At 35.5% G+C, this 18,307-nt stretch overlaps 1 protein-coding gene across 2 annotated transcripts in view; it reads left to right on the top strand.

Annotated features, from left to right (window-relative positions):
- The window catches only part of ahrra (aryl-hydrocarbon receptor repressor a), a 96,605-nt gene that overhangs the window by 63,121 nt on the left and 15,177 nt on the right, over positions 1–18,307 (top strand). Inside the window, exons 4-5 of one of the 2 annotated variants that reach the window (XM_030122937.1) lie at positions 3,303–3,412; positions 16,080–16,169. In XM_030122937.1, the coding sequence (XP_029978797.1) occupies positions 3,303–3,412; positions 16,080–16,169 (200 nt within the window). Of the gene's footprint in view, positions 1–3,293; positions 3,413–16,079; positions 16,170–18,307 lie in introns of both variants that reach the window. The other variant, XM_030122936.1, reaches the window with a different exon arrangement.

Below are 18,307 nucleotides of genomic sequence, written 5' to 3'. Positions count from 1 at the left end.
TGGGGGGGGGGCAACGGCAGGAAGCAGCGCAAGAAACATACATACATACTTAGGTAGTTTTTTTCATAATGAGGCTATAGTGTGTGTGCGTGTGTTGCGTGACTAATCTGTGCCTGCTACAATGAGTGACGGAGCGATGGGCTGATCTCTTGGAGTGAGCCACATGCCCCCTGACAGCACATCCATAAGAGAAACACGCAAACATGCCTCCAACACGCAACACACACATCACAGGCAAAGCAATGCACATGTGACAATCCTGCACGCCACAGTGGTAGAAGCTAATTGCACGTATACACACTGGAGTAAGTGGGAGGAGAGCCCAGTCACTTGACTTGTGACATTTTTGCAACTTTTCGAAGGATTTCTACTTCACTACGTAGCTGTGATGTGATCTGAAGAATCCACAACTATGATAATGTAACTAATGTAATATACAGCTAAAGAGATATTCTATACTTTGCTTCAAATTCAAGAATACTTAAAACTAGTATTTACATAGAATTACTATTCACCCAGAGAATGACTAGATGTCCCCCCATCCCCAAGTTGGTTTTAATTACCTACTTTAATCTTATTTATTTTGTTGCAAATCCAGTAGTGGTCATTTTTGGGGGTTTGGGGTTTTTGGGTTTTTTTTCCTTCTGTTTTTGTGTTTTGTTTTATTCTGTATTTTCTCTCAAGGTGGGCGGGAAGGGATCATGGCTTATTATAGTTCATTCATAGAAGCCATTTAGGTTAGATTAAAATTGTTGCTCTCAGGATACGTTGTATAAAGACAACTGTCTACTACCTTCAATTACAATACTTGGAAATATTCTACATGTTTGATATTACCATGTGTGTATGAAAATTTAATAAAAAAGATTTATAAAAATAAATAAATAGAAAGAAACCTTAAAATCCAACTTTAATGAAAGTTTGTCACCATACCCCGCAAAAAAAGAAAAAAAAAAAAATTAGGAGTGTGAGATTCTACTGCTTATTAAAAATCGGAGCATATATATTGCCTTAAAAAGTTTAAGCCCAGAGCTCTGGTGTTGCTTTTTTGTTGTAAACTCCAAATTAATTCTGCTTTTTTTTTTTTTCCTGCATGGCATTTTATTACAGGAAGATGAGTTTGTTCTTTTTGTTGTTGTTGTTAAATTTGGACACATTTAATCTTGTCTTCACACATTTGTAAGATAGATGATGTTTACGTCTGAACAGCCCCCATGGTGGAGTGTTTTAAGTCTGGTCTTAAGACCCACTTTTATTCTCTGGCTTTTACCTCTGAGTGAGTTGTGTGGTCCTCTGTGTCTTTTATTTATTTATTTATTTAATCTTTCTCTTTAATTGTTTTATTGTTTTTATGATGTGCAGCACTTTGGAAACGTTCCTGTTGTTTAAATGTGCTATATAAATAAAATGGATTGGATTTAAAACAAAACTTATCTAAATATTCTAAAATAAATAACTCTTTTTTCATATTTCTACTTATGACAATAGCTATTCTCCAAATCAAGCACCAATTAAAGTTTTTTTTTTCCTTGGTTTCTCTAAGTTTATGGAAGACTGGGGCACTTCACCACTGCAAGACAGTAAATTTATGAAAAATACAGATTTTTACAGAATTTAAAACATTTTAATTATCAAATACGTGCACAAAAATTGGCAAAGAATCCAAAAAAAGGTGAAAAATGTGTAACTGCGATCATTAGAACTGGGAAAAGTAGGTTTGATGCTCTCCAAACAGATCTCCACATGAATTAGGTTTAGATAGTGCACCTTCACATTAAAAAAACCTGCATTTACTTTTTATTTTGAATTTATTTAGTTCAACCTGGAAGACAACTGAGTTTTGACCCTTTACATTGAGATCGAGTCAAGACTAGATACAAACTACACATTACTGCGACCAAGTTTTACAACTATTACCAACTGATATGATATGAAGGAGCAATAATTCCTATTGTGAGTGAGTAGCAGAATGAGGCAATTTATGGAAAGATGAATCAGGAATCTGCGAAAAGTTTAAAATCTAAAGGAAATGTCTGAAAGATACTTGATTGATATAATAAATAAACCAGAAACTTGAGTGAAAACCCAACAGCTTGTCTTGAAATCCTTCAAATAGACCAATATCAAGTCCTACAACACCACTTACAGGATCAGTTTTATTTATTTTTATTTCATATATTTATTTCGAACATGCAAAGAAACAAAATAAAACAAAGCAAAATAAGACAAAAACAAAATAACATTTAAATGACATGTCTGAATTTGCATGGTCGAAAAGGAGTAGGAAGAAGTATAAACTTAAACTCAATCAAATGAATCTGCATCTACAGAAATTAAAACATTGCCTGTGTTCATGTACTCGTCTTGCGTGCACATCTGTACGCCCCCTTTGTTAAACTCACAAAAACATTCTGAATATGTCGTGTGAGACGAGTCCTGCAAAGTCATTAAAATCCTTCACAGTTTTGTCTTGTTAGCCTGGCCCACCGCTCGCTAATACCTGGCACCAGAGCAGGACAAAAAAATGAGACGTTTTGATGCAGTTAATGTGTCCACCACATGTCTGAGCTCCGGGCCAGATCTCCTCACTGCCCTATCGCAGAACTTGGCCGAGCAGCTTGAAAAACAGAATCATTACTGTTATCAGTCACTTTTTCTTCTCCTGGATTGACACAGCTCTGTGCTCTGAATAAGCTGCAAAGAAATATATGTGAGCCAGGGATTATAGAGCGCATAAAGTGTACTGGAGTTACCTATTTCCCTCCCTGGACTTAGATTTTTCACATTTTTTCAGCTGTCTTCTCTTTGACGGAACATCATCATTAATGTGGTCAAGCAGAAATATGTAGCTGTCTTATGCTGGAATGTATTTTGACAGACGTTGGTTGGAAAGATGACAAGACAGGCTAAGTTTACATTGTCATTTGTATGCAAGAATGTGTGTGTTAAATGTGGATTTATGTCGAGCGATGATTAAAAAGGGACTCAACCCCCCCCAATTGCTTAGACAAGACGGCATGAAAGCATCAAAACTGAGCTGTCATTTAGAATCAAAACAGCCTCCACAAGTGAAAACAGCCTCTTGTGTGCTTAAATGGAGTTAAAATGTTAAATTCATTCATTTTCATCAGAATCAGCAGCTTGTGATGTTCACTCGCTTGTTATTAATGTGGTTTACATTCAGATGAAAGCATGTGTTACGACTTTACAAGAAGGTTGAGAAAGATGTTTTAGTATTTTCTTAATGAATTACAGCTAACCATTTACCCCAACTTTTTTTTTTTCTTCTATAGCAAATCAAGACAAGACCTCCAGAAAGCACATCACCAACTCAGCACCCTCCAACCCAGAGCCCAGGAAAGACAGCCTCCCCATGGGCACCAGCGTCAATGAAAGCAGCCTCCTCCTGGAAGTAAGAAACCATATGTCTGGATCTATGTCTTTTGGACCATTTGTTTGCGTGCAGTGTTCAATTTGTTCAGATATTTAAGTTCACATTTCCTATTAAGGGTTTAGGAACAATTTTCGGGACCTCTGACCTTTATTTATTTGGTTTCTAGTTGTTTGTTTCCATGCATGCTTTAATGAAGTCCCAATTTAGTTTTTGTCTAAGTAAATTAATTTCCTGGGATTTCTACAAAAACAGAAGTGGTTTGTGTTTTTAATTTAGAGTTACACTCCTGCATCGCATGCTTTTGGGCTGGATAATATATGAAATTAATCGGATTAATCAAGTTTTTACTCAACCTCCTAAGACCCAGCCATGGGTTGTCTGTCCACATTTGTGGACAAGAGTTTCATGACTTTATACAAAAAAAAAAGAAAAGAAAAGAAAACTGTCCACCAAAAGGACATTCCATAAAAATTTTATAAACTGCATCTGAAAAAAACTGCTGCATCATGATGTTTCCAATATAGGCACTTATTTAATAAAAACAAAAAAAGCTGGTACTTTGCTGACATTTCCTGGGTCTTAGGAGGTTAATGAAAATCACAAAAAACAGCCTAGATTGCAAAGTTCTGGAGTACTTTCTTGCTCAAAAAAAATTCTAAATGCAACCTGTTTGCTTCTTGAAATATATAAATTTTAATAATTGTATAGTTTTAGTGAAGAAAGAGTATTTTTCAGTCATGTTTTGTCTTAAATTATATTATCAATATCAGATCAAAATTGCACCTTTATTAAGCATGTTAACCCTCAAACACCTAAACATCTACTGATCTAAAACATTTAATATCTGCTTATCCACTAATCCTATCAATACATGTGAGTGTTTCAGGTAAAATGCAGTTTCTCATCTGTTCATGGTCATCAGATATGATTCATTTGGACGTTCAGAGGCTCCATAGTGAATGTGGAAACAATGGAGCATTTATTCACCAGTAAAACCCATGGAGTTTGATAAATGACAGCGATTGAAAACACTTGTTTTTTTGTGCAGTTAATTATATATTTTGCTGAAAAAGTCCATTTTTCAGTTCCCTCTGTTCTGATATAATGACCCATAAATTTAGATTTTATGAACATTTACATGATCCTGCTACTTTTTATTAAACTTGAATAGATCAACTGTAAAACAACAATTTCCCCTTGGGATTAATAACGAAGTTGACCTGATTTTCACTGAAAAATGCAAAATGCAGAAGATAATATAATAACAAATGTCGATAAATCACAGCTGAAAGGTGGAATGTAGAGGATAATTCATTTGGAAGCCATCACAAAAATAATTCTAGGTCTTTGTTAATTCTTTTAATATTCCCCATATATTTCATTTACCCGCTGCACAGATTAGAATAAATTGAAAAGTTGGTGAGGTCACTGAGGTGAAAGCGATTTTTCTATTAATTGCACATGAAAAACAAACTCAAACAGTGAAACAAATGGTGGAAACTGTTTATTACAGAGCCCCTGAATGTGAAAATAGGACATAAAAGTTAATAAACTCCACTTTAAAAAGCATATGGATGGGATTAGTGGCTGAAAAGTCCTAACATGAGATAGAACAACTGCAGTTTTGAGCCACGGTGTGATCGAATGTCATCATTTTAGAAGTTTTCTGTCTCTGTTCCAACTTGAGTCACATTGAAGCGTTTGGCCTTGAGGACGAATCGGGAGGACAAGGGGGAGGAGGGAGGGCTTCGCAGTGGGTATATGCGTGTGTGCCCTTCGCCCTTTGCCCTGACCTCCTTTGCAGAGCGGTGGTGTTGCGTGACATTGGGGTGAGACGGGAGTGTCGGAGCTGATGAAGGAGGCGGGGACCCACACATGCTGGCGGCTTGGGTAGCCACTGAAGTGTGTGTGTATGGGTGCATCTGTCTGAACGCATGCGGTCGTGTGTGAAAGTGAGCAAAAGATGGTGAGAAGAACACACCGAGGCTGTCAGCAGCAATCAGAGCACATATGAACATTGTGCCCGTTGATCTTTAATCAGATTTGAACAGAAACTGATCACTACTGCATAGAAAACCAGCAGCACGCACCTCTAACTGACATCATTTGAGTGTATTTCACCCAAGAACACATACTGATAAACTCCTAGAAAGACTTTCCGTTGAAGGCATCAGGGCAGAAACATTGTCGTAACCAGACAGATACAACAGCACGCTATGGGAATTGTCCGGGCATCAGATCATTGTTACGCACTCGATAACCCGATGGCGATCTGACGAGTGACAAATTAGGACTGAACTCGCACAGAGACAAGAGCTGACTCACTGATGCTTCTGTTAACGTGTTAGGTGTCTCGATGGGAGGGTAAACAAAAGCCTAGATTGACCGGAGCAGTGTGTTGCCTCTTGTTGCGTGACTCGACCTGCAGCGAGGCCTCACAACAAACTGTGCATTAGTTGTTATGGCGATGGGATCCCAGGAGACGGATGTGTGTGTGTGTCTGTGTGTGTTTAGTGGGATTGCATGTCTGTGTACAGTCTATATGTGTTATGGTATGTTTGACAAGTACATTTATACATGTTTTGAGTGTGTGTACAAGCAGATATGAGAACTAAAGTTGTTACTCTTTGCATTTTGGCACAAATATCCTTAATTTTTACTCCTCGTATTTTCCAAACTGAGTCTTTTTTTCTTTATTTTCCATGCATTTGAGGGGCATTAATTGTTGTTGTTGTTTGTATTATTGCATATCTTCCCAATTTCAACCTATAAAGATGGGAGAACAACATATATATATAAGTGATATACTGTGCAAGAGTCCTAGGTATCTTGGTTTAGTAAAGTTCTAATAACCAGTATAAATGCATTATATACATCAAATATATAATATACTTTTTTTTTTTTGTTCAAAGTGCTTTTATTACATATTGAGTCATCCAGAAAAGCCTAATACAGTCATTATTTTAGGGTTTTTTGTTTTTTTCATACCCAAACCCATGAACATTCCCACCCTGTTGCACCATAAAAAAGATAATTGACAATAATAATAAATAAATAAAAATAAGGAACACAGATATTAGTCACAGACTCGTATTAATAAGACTACTTGGAATAAATGAGGGATTTACCTCTTTTATGTGAATCAGAACAGGTTGCCAGGTACTGAAAAACTTATGGGCACATCCTCTTATAGAATATCTAATTTTTTCCAATGTTAAATGATTTAAAAGCGTCTTTGAGTACTTAGAAAAGCGCTATATAAAACCGATGTATTATTATTTATTATTATTAAAAGATCCACAAACCAATATATAATATACATTTATGTGTATTTTATATAAATGTATTATATACACAGCAGTGTGGGGACAATTTAGCATCCAGAATAGATATGTTATATATGTACTTTTACCCATAAAGTTGGAATAATTTTGTTTTCAGACACATTCCTCTTTTTAGTTCTATTTATACACGTTGGTAATCGCTTTTGACCAGGTGCAGTCATTACATACGGAGTCCCAGTTACATTTTATCTATAATAATAAATCATATTGTCACAATCATTTCGTTAGAAGATGTTATTCCAGCTTTATGAGCAACAGTGTACTTAACATCATGGTGACAATGCAGTCGTAGAAAAAATTATTAGACCATCAAAAGTCATCAGAAACAATGGTTATGCAATCTAGTACTAACTCCTGTGTATCATGTGACTAAAACAGACAGAAAGGAAAACACGGAATGTCTAAAAGCACTGTTTTTGGCAGTACAATGATGTAAGAACTGAAGTGATTTTGGTTATTATCAAGAAAACCATGGAAAATGGATATATATCAGCTCTGAAATTAAACTACTATGAGCTATTTTTGGTGTTATCATTATATTTGTCCAAACAAATGTACCTTTAGTTGGACCAGGCATTAAAATGAACAAGTAATTGAAGAAAACAAGGGTGGTCTAATAATTTTCTCTACAACTGTATAACTGTGTTAGGCAGAGAGTTTCTTATAGAGAGTAAAAGTAAAAAATTTAGATATCTGGAAAACACAACACAGTAAAGTATGTGATCATCTTTAATAATAACACTGGGTTACAAAAAAAATGTTTTTTGCAAGTTGTCTAGGTTTTTTCAACTGAATTAGGACCATTTTGCACCGCTAAATCCAAAAATGACATCTGTTTTTCTCAATCAGGTCAGGTTTTTTTTGCTAATTTGATTTTGAAAAGTTTGATCTTCTCACAAAATTGATTACATTTTTGTGACTTTATCAGTTGATTTTTTTTATAGTTCTTACCCAAAATAGGTTTTAAGAGAAAAAAAGAATCATTTTCTAACAGGATTCCTGTTAGGTACAATGGTGTATTCACCGCAGATGTAGCAGAATACGTCAGGCTTATTTTTGCAAGATCTTCTGGTCGAAGCCATTTCATTCACCTGTAATATTAAAAAAAACCTTAATCATAAATTGGCAAAAGTAAAATCTTCAGAACTCATTTATTGCAAGAAATATGAAAGAATTTTGTATCATATGATGTGAAAATGCCCATAAATGTAAGCAAAAATGTTAAAAAGCCAATATGTAGCATAGTTCAGAAAGTTGACCTGATTGAGCAAAATTAATGTGATTTTTGGATTCAGCACACCAAAATGATCCTAAATCAGCTCAAAAAACTTAAACAATAAATTTGTTGTTGACCAGTGTTATTATTTTATGAACTATTCTGTAAAACCCTAAAAGTAGCTAAACATGTCTGATAAATGCAGTGGAATATTCTACAAACAACTCGCTGGTGTCGAGCATTAAAACTGATCCCTAAATGAACGTCAATCTGGTATTTTCCTGTCTGTTTGTGGAGGATGTGAGTGTGTTCCTGATGGCAGAAGGTCCCCGTGTTTGTCATGACCTCAGCCTTGCCGCTTTCATCTCGGCAGCAGGAAAAACCAAAGAAACGCTGTCGAAACAATGAGACAAAGCTGTCCCACCGTCCCACTGCCCCACTCCTCCTCCTCTTCCTCTTCTTCCCCTCCCCTGCTTCCAAATCCAGTGAACATATATTTTATTTTTGGGCTCTGCGTGCAAAGCGCCTCTTAAGATTTGTAAGTCAAAGCTTTTAGTCTCCCAGGGGCGGTTATGGGAGCCAGGGGCGTCGTTGTTGCAGATATGTGGCAGAGCGAGCCAGCAGCAGGTGCCTGTTTCCATTACCTAAAGGCTTCAGTATGCAAGGAACTAAGGGAAATGGGAATGGAGAAAAACATACAAAAGCAGCGTGCAGTGCAGCCCGGCCAATATTAATACAGTATTTCTTTCTTCTCTGTTCTTTCTTTTTTTTTTATGATTATTATTTCATCATTCTCAGTACTTGCTCTTTACTACTTCACATGCTTTCTTTATCATACTCACCGAAATAATGAAGCCGAAACTAAAAAAAAAGACGTTGTAATCACTGCACCTGCAACTTAGAATTATTCGCAGCGACAAATTTGACTACATTTTACTTCCAGCTCTTTTTATTTTCATTGATTCACCTGACACACTGTGTGTTTCAGCTCTCAAAGACCTAATATATCTGTTGTTCTAAAAACTTAAATAACTTTTAGACCACTAATTCTGTCAATACGCCTTAAAAGGTCAGTTAAGGTGTAGATTCTAGACTTTATAAATTTCTTTTTGGACATATTTACACTTTTATGGTCTTCTTCCAAGTCAATAAATGACTCAGGACAGTTTGAATATGGACAGAAGTTATTTGGAAGATGTAAAATACAACTTTCTATATAAAAACAAAAAAAATACTCTTGAAGTTTGACGTAAAAACTATATATATATATTTTTTTTTTACTGTTATTTTAAAGCAAATTCAACAGGTGCTAGAAAAAGTAAATTTAAAATTAACTTTTTATATACATATGATTTTACCTTTACTTAAAACACTGAATGACAGGGTTAAATACTTTCTGTTTAACCTGGATTAACTTTTATTATTGCTATAATTTATGTTATTTACTTAGATCCCCTTAGTATATTCAGAAATAAAAGTGAATTAAGTACTTTGGTAGATTTTTCAGGTATCTATAACTACTTTTTGATGACTTTTTATTATAATTTTAGCCAAATATCCTAACTTTCTCCTCCTCGCATTTTCATAACAAGCCCTTTACTGTGTTTTTAATGCATTTTTTGAAGATTGTCTATTACTTTTTTTTTTTTTTTTTTTTTTTTTTTATCAGAGTGTGTCTCCACAACATCAACCAAATTTCAGTCAATATGGATGAGACAAGTGGAAGTACAGATACTTGTGTAAAAATATTCAAGTAAAGCTCTGAAATGTTGCTGCATTATTTTGCATCATTTTTGCCTAGTTTAGTCTTTTTACTATCTTGTCTTGGAATCGTTATGTCTTTTACACAGTTTTTTCTTTTATGTCTTTTTTTGTCTCATTTCATTACATATTTAGTATTGTTTTTTGTGATGGAAATACCATGGTGTATACAGGTGTAACAAGACAAAACAGACAAGAAAGACATTAAATGAAGAACTAATAATGAATAATGTAAGGTTTGGAGGCTTCACACAGATATACTCTTTAAATTTTTTCCTTTGAGTATATTTCAGAACTTGTAGTTTTTTGTAGTAAAGAAGTTGAAACTCTACTTCCACTTTTTATATAAATATCTTTATTTCTACATGGATTTGATTTTTTATATTTACTCACCTCAGTCTCCACCTAAATCACCTCAATATAAAACTTTCTTTTCCTCCTTTTACATTATGAAGGCTCTCAGAGGACCGTTTACATATGCTCAGTTAGTCTGTCAAAAAAAAAAAAAAAAAAGTAATTATTATTATTATACTTCAATAATATTTTTAGCTGTTCTTGAAAGTTTTTGTATGAAGCAACTTATTAATAGGCTTTTTTTCTGACATAAATGACAGTTAATGTTTGTGGACATGTGAAAAACAAATACACTGTGTGTATTTGTCACACATTCATTATTGGAAAGGTAATTAAAGTCATCAAAATACACAATATAATATTTTTCTTTTTCCACTAGTCAGCCTATTTAAGACCGATTTGTGACAGAGGAATAAAAATGTTGAAAACCTTTAAAAAGAAAACGGGCTGTAGAAACATACTGCTGCATTTCAATGAGTGAGACAGTGAATAGAGAAAGGCAAACAGGCTAAATAAACCTAAATGAACTCAACATGTAAATGCTGGCCTTTTATGGCCTTTTTAAGACCAACAGAGGCTGCATCCCACACCGGTCTACTCTCTCCAAGTCATGGACGGAGCTTTTTATGCAAACGTTTTATATTTCACATGCTTGGTAAAGATAAGCTCCTTATTGTAAACGTTCTCATGCATTTTATGGGTGAATTCGATCAACTGTACTAACAGTATCATAGCTTTGGACTGCGTTTCACATTAAAAAGCTACACAGCCTGAGCAGCTCATCCATACGGAGTCACCTGGTTTTGATACCTCAAATATGCCAGATAATCTAATTCTTGGTCTAAAAAACAGACATTTCCATACGCTTAAAGCCGACCTTTTGGACATAAATATGTTATATTTGGCAGAACATGCTGTAACCAGATGTTTGTACAATCCCAAGTGACTAATACTGTTCTTTCAAAACCTTTTATTGGAAACTCTACTAAGCTATGTTTATCTCACACAGCTCTATCGTTCTGAAGGCTTTTATTGTTGAAATAGTCCAAAACACAGCTGCATGTATGGATTATTTTAATTAGTCGCTAATCAATTAGTTGTTTTGGCTACAAAATGACAAAAAATCTTAGTTATAAATCCCCTCAGCTCAATGTTTTACATGTAAAACACACATTTTATGAAGCCAAAAACATCCCATTTATTAAATTGATCATTGTTATTTTTAATACCAAAATTACAGCTTTTATTGTAACAAGCAACATCATCATTAGCCAGAGTTTGGTTATTAGAAAACATGGTCTTAGGTTGCATGCATAAGTGTGAGTTTTTTTATACAGAAGGCTGAAAATACACTTGCTTTTACTTGTACATTCTTGTGTACATGATGGCGGCCTCGTGCATCCTGTATTTGCCGTGCTTTTATTTAGAAATTAAAGCTACGCACATGCAGGATGCAACACACATGAACTGTAGGGGCATTGAAGAGGCAGGATAGGGATTATTACATTATTATTATTGGAAAGCAGAGGATGACAGCAGGCTGCTCTGCTGAACTGTGTGTGTTTTATAATACAACATACTGTAGTGTAATATAATCAGCAGTATCCTGGCAGATTTTCCAAAGTAGAAGTGGTGTTTCTCATGGTCAATCTCCTCCATTTCAAAGCAACAGTCAAATTGGATTTTTGGACTTTACATGTGATTTACAATAATAGTGCTGCTGTTACTTTTTCTGCTGGGATCATAGAATTAACAATATACCATTAACCCATAAAGACCCAAACATCCACCGTCTACCAAAATTATCTACTGATAAAAACTGTTTAATCCCTGTTGTTTCACTAATTCATGTAAATAATTGGTGTTAAATACAGTTTGTCATCTTTTCATGGTCATCAGATATGACCCATTTGGACGTTCAGAGACTCTGTGATTACCATGGAAACACAGTCGTCTTCTACAAAATTGTTTCACCAGTAAAACCCATAGAGTTGGATCAATGACAGTGGATGGAAACACTGGGTTTATGTTCAGATAATGATAGATTTTGCTGAAAAAGTCACTTTTTCCTCAGTTTCCTCCAATATTGATATAATAATCCCCAACTTTACTCTGAGCTTTTATGAATATCTACATGATTAGTAAATTAAAAGTTGGAAAATACCAGAGTTTCACTGAAAAAAAAAAAACAACACAAAATACAGAACATAATATTACAATCAATGGTAATAAACTACTTAAGGGTGGTTGAACATAAAGAAAAATTCATTTTGGAGCTGCCACAAATGTCACACTGGGTCCTTATGGGTTAAAATACATCTTGGTTGATCACTTGTGACTGGATCTGATTCCCCCACTGTCTACAAATAAAACTGCTCCTGCATCACCTAAAACATACCAATTTCCACATTGACACAGGGGAATTGAAAAGTTCTCCTGCAAATTTATTTCACTGCTGTAAAGGTGTATTTTTCTGTCTTGAGTCACTGAAGCTATGAATAAAGGAAGCAATGCATCATCAATATCAATATGACAACTTTTCCATACGCTGTTGTGATGGTTGAATTTTCAAGCAGATTGTGCAACTGCAGATATTTCCTGATGGAGGAGGTGATAAGTAGTGCCCACCTGGATTTAACTAAGCCAATAGTTAAGATTCTTCCATTGGATAATGAGGCTTATGCTGTCGGGGGCCAACAGCAAGAGTATATCCCCGAAATCCCCCCAATCCTCTGCGATATATAAGTCTATCCACAATGATTGTTAGACGATCAATATGAATTCAGTTTGAGCTACATCGACCTGATAGTGGCAGAATATTGGTCAAAGAAACTATTTTTCACCACAAAACTCCACCGACGATCAATATGAACCAAATTTTATCTCAATGAGCCTATTATTGCTTGATTTATGATTGCGGTCCCAGTGTGAGTGTGTTGACTATCGGATCACTCAGGAGGTATTTCAGTCAGGTGTGAACAGGTCCACCATCCATTCTTCATGTGTCCTCTCGTGGAATCTGATGCCACACATTTAAATGGTTAAAAAGCAGGTCTATCGCTGTCCTCATAGTGGGCAGTTTTAGGAGTATCATTCCCTCTAAGTCAAAGATGTCAAACTCATTTTTGTTCTGGGGTCATATTCAGTCCAATATGATCTCAAGTGGGTCAGACCCGTAAAATAAGAACCTAATAACCTATAAATAATGTCAACTCCAAACTTTTCTCTATGTTTTAGAGTGAAAAAATTACAATTACATTACAAACTATCCTTTAGAAAAATGTGAATAACTCAAACCATGAACAACCTGAAATTTCTTAAGATAAATAAGTGCAATTTTAACAATATTATGCCTCAGTTTATCATTTACACATGTGCATTACAACTTACAGATCACAGTGGATCTACAAATACACAAAACATTTGGTAACAGGCAGAATATTTACTTTATTACTTCTCTTAAGACATGTCAGGTTGTTCATATCTGTTCAGGTACTTTTTTCAGTTTGGTAATGTAAACATTTTCGTGTAATTCTACTTTTTTACACTAAAACAAAGCAAAAAATTCGGAATTGTCATTATTTAATGGTTATTATGATATTATTTTACTGGTTTGACCTACTTGAGATTGAATTGGATTGAATGTAGCCCCTGAACTAAAAGGATTTCGACACCTGTGACTGTTGATATCCAAGTGTAGTTTGTACATTTCACAAATTCATCCCATGGGCCGGATTCAATCAATCAATCAGTCAATCAATCAAATTTTATTTATGTAGCGCCCAATCATAAACAAAAGTTATCTCATGAAAATGTACATATCGAGTTGGTCGAAACCAGACTCTAAGCCACAGGTGTCAAACATGTGGCCCGGGGGCCAAATCCAGCCCTCCAAAGGGTCCAGTCTGGCCCTTGAGATGAATTTGTGACATGCAAAAATTACACTAACATATGAACAATCCTTTTAGTTCAGGTTCCACATTCAGACCAATTCAATCTCAAGTGGACAGGACCAGTAAAATACTATCATAATAACATATAAATGATGATAACTCCAAATTTTTCTCTTTGTAAATGTAAATATTTTCATGTATTTACACAAAAACAAAGTATAATTTTGCAAAGAATGTGAATAACCTGAGCAAATATGAACAACCTGAAATGTCTTTAGAGAAGTAAGTACAATTTTAACAATATTCTGCCGTTATTAAATGTTTTGTGTATTTGTAGATCCACTGTGATCTGTAAGTTCTAATGTACATGTGTAAATGATAAACTGAGACAGAGTATTGTTAAAATTACACTTATTTTTTCAGTTTGTTCATGTTATTCACATCTTTTGAAGGATAGTTTGTAGAAGTAAACCCTTTCATAATGTTAATTTACTTTTTTTGCTCTAAAACATAGAGACAAGTTCGGAGTTGACATTATTTATATATTATTATGTTAGAATTTTACTGGTTCGGCCCGCTTCAGATCAAATTTAGCGGAATGTGGAACTGAACTAAAATGGGTTTGACACCCCTGCTCTAAGCCAATTTACAGACACCCAACAGAATCCTCCAGGAGCAAACACTTGTAACTGGTGACAGTGGTGAGGAAAAACTTCCTTTTAACATTGGATTGGATTGGACCCTATGTTGGACCAGTTTTGGCCCGTGGGCCATATGTTTGACACCCCTGCTGTAAGTGCTTCCTGGAGATTATACCATCAGGGTCACCCTCCCTGTGGATGTCATGAACCTCTGCAGTTACACTTGTCAAACAACATCTGCCTCCCCGCTTGAGTCATCCTCCCATTTTTTTTTTTCTCGTGTTATTTTCAGACATACTTCAATTATGTCAGAGCGATGCTTTGTCATCGGCTGACCCGAGCACCTTTTACTTTACAGACTCTGAATTGCTCTATTTATAGGGATCAGAATGTATTATGTGGTTACGACTGAGCATGTCCACTCACTTAAGCAATCATATCACCGTTAAGAGAAAGTGAAAGAGCAGAGACGGGAGAAAAGTGAGTATGACTTGTAAATTTGGAGGCTATTTGTAGAAACACACACACACACACACACACAAACACACACACACCAGGGAAGACCTGCACAGTCTCGCACTAAAACAGAGGTGACAGACTCTGGCAGCAGCAGTCACGCAAGTCAAGTAGCCTTGTAGTTGTCACGCTATCGCACATACACCCCACTTCCACGTCTCCTGCCTCTCATGCTTTTCTCTCCCATCTGTCCATCTTTCCTCATTGGATCGAAACATGTTTTTTATTTACAAAAATCTTTTTAATCAACACTTGTCTCTAAGCAGCGTCAGCCCAGAAGTACATTATCGCCCCTTGTGTGTGTGGAAGTGTTTGTGTCTGGAATTTCTCTGCTTTTAATCAGAGTGTTTGCTATCACAAGTCAAAACATGTTACCCGTCAAACAGACTTAATTATCAAAAGGCAAAAAACTTATGAAATACATAGCTCAGACATTACATCTTGATTTTTTTTTTTTTTTTTTTTTTTTTTTAATGGTGGAGAAACATGGGCTGTATGGCGTCTGCTTTAAAAGTTTGCTTTAAAAATGAATCTAAACTTCCCCCTCGAAAATATTTTTAAAGTATATTTTGCAGCTTTATTTATCCAGCTCTGTTACCATCTGTTTTTCATTCCTCCTCCAATGTTGTACTAGTCGATTGTTTGTTCCATTTTTACTCTTATTTGCTTTTCTGAGGATGGTGGAAAGATAAAAATTGAACATAATGCTGTAAAAGTCTGGTTAGAGTCAAAATCTGACAGTGTTTTGACTCTAGTTTTGAGAAATTATTTGTACAGTAACGACTCTAACCTCAGTTGGGTCCCGATTAAACGCAGTCAACCTCGTTCCCGTCATACTAAATGTGACTCATGTAAAGTTAGCTTTGGAAAGTTGTTTGTGTTTGTCAATAATGTATGGGTGCTTGAGTTTATTTGCCAACTGAACCACCGTTTTTTTTTCCCTTCTGTGTCTCTGTGCAGTCTCTGACAGGCTTCGCCCTGGTGGTGAGCAGCGACGGGATGGTGTTTTACGCCTCCTCGACCATTGTGGATTATCTGGGATTCCATCAGGTGGGTTCAACCTCTTGTTTAGGTTTTAGACATCTTACAATCTTGGAGGTTATGCATTATGTGGAGGCTGTTCTTGCTTCTAAATCTGAAAGTTCTCATTTCAGTAACAACATTCATCACTGTCTTCTTGATTGAGACTGGGTATTTACAGTATTTACAGTGGTGGCCAAATTTATTAGATCACCTGACAGATCTGAACATACTGACCTTTTTTTTGCCTCCTAAACATTTTTTTTATAATGTTCACGAAACACAGATGGTCGCTCTGAGCACAACAATTATCAGATGAAGTGAGTCCGACTGTTTTTATTTTATTTATTTTATTGTTTTTTTTTGTTTTGTTTTGTTTTGTTTTGGGTTTTTTTCTCAGGGAAATTGTACATTAATTCACATTGTTGTAAATGCACCAGAGTTATTCCAGTGGCTATTTTTCATTTGCAGTCTGGGTGTAACAACCAAAGTATACACTTCACCCCAAGGTTAAAGTGGCACAGGCCAATTTACGTATATCCCCTGTGCCAGATTATACCACCATGATATCAGTATTGTTGACTGATAGACACAAGAATTACTTAATTTGTCAACATTTTATTGGGGGTTCAGCTTTGTCAAGTAAGTTAAGTGAGAAAACTACATGACTTAAATCTTAAAACTCTAACAATTACATTTATTACCTTAACCACTAAAAATATCAGACTTCCACAAAGATCAAAGATTCCTACCACACTTCTCAGTAGTGTTCACACATTAAAAATAAAGCGTTATAATGCAGTTGTAACATAATGTTCAATTAATCTGACTGTTCATAATATAATAAAAGTCAAAACGTCCTGAAACTTCAAGTTCAGGCCAAAATATGTTAAATTGTCACCAAAATTTTGTCCACTTTTAACTTTAATACTTCCTTAATGGGCAGAATAGACCTTATATATTTACCAGAATCACACAGCTGTGTCGTAACACTCACCATCAGCATCCTTTGAAGCATGGTCACACCTGACAATGCACAAGGGATTTGGATTCTTCTGTTAAAAAATATGATATAGCGTGATATTGACAGTGAAGTAGGCCTGGCTTGTTTTGGGTAAAATGACCTAAATCTCCTTATGAAGGCTCTATTTCATGGTTTTTATAGAGCATAAGGATGACTGTGTAGATATTTCATTCATTTTATCCAGTCCAATCCAACTTTATTTATAAAGCACTTTAAAACAACTGCAGTGAACCAAAGTGCTGTACAGAAGAATAATTAAAACCAAAATAGAAGAATAAAATACAGAATAGATTTAAAGACGTAGAAATTGTACAAAAAAGAAAAAGTGCTATACAGGGGAATAAATAAAACCCAAATAAAAGAATAAAATAAAAGATATATTAAAAAGCCATACAATTAAAAACAACAAAATAAATAAATAAATAAAAAGATAAATAAGAACAATAAACCACTACCAAATAAAAACAATAGAATAAAGATAGTACCTTCAAACATCTCACATGGTTTCAAAAGCCAAGGAGAAAAAATGGGTAGTTTTATGGGTATTTTAATAATTTTGAGTATTTTAATAATTTTGACAGCCACTGTAATTTCAGTATTCTTTATTTCCTTTAGATTTGCAGTTAAATCAGTTTAGATTTGAGGATGTTCACTTAAGTGCACTTATTATTACAAGTAAAGTTAAAGAAGCGTCAAATTTCTCCCGTTTCTTCCACTGTTTCTCTTTTGTCCTCATCCTCTCAGTACATCCTTCCCTTGACTTCTTTCCCTCTTTCTTTCGTTTCAACCCGGGGCTAATGAGCCAGATTAAAACGTCTCCTTTTCAGTCTGCCTCCCTGCTGCCTGGTGGCTCTATGTGGAGAGCAGAGTGAGCCCGCTAAGAGGCCACAGGAAGGTGAAGACCTCAGTTTCACCCTGAGATACACTCAGTGGGCGTCTGTGTGAGCATGTGGGTGTGGGGGGCACTGATAAGTCGCCAACGGCTTCACTTCCTTCCTCTCTGGTGGCTTTACTCAGCCAGTCATTAATTATGGATGATATCAACATAGGCGAGCCTGTCCTGTGATACTGCAATCACCCTCCTCCTTCAAAACCATGAAGAAAGTGCTTTTCACTGTAAACCACTCCTTTGCCCCCACATGCC

Source organism: Sphaeramia orbicularis, chromosome 20 (assembly GCF_902148855.1).
Source record: "Sphaeramia orbicularis chromosome 20, fSphaOr1.1, whole genome shotgun sequence".
Taxonomy (NCBI): Eukaryota; Metazoa; Chordata; class Actinopteri; order Kurtiformes; family Apogonidae; genus Sphaeramia; species Sphaeramia orbicularis.
The sequence above is the reverse complement of the archived record's forward strand: the minus strand, read 5'-3'. Positions and strand labels throughout refer to the sequence as shown.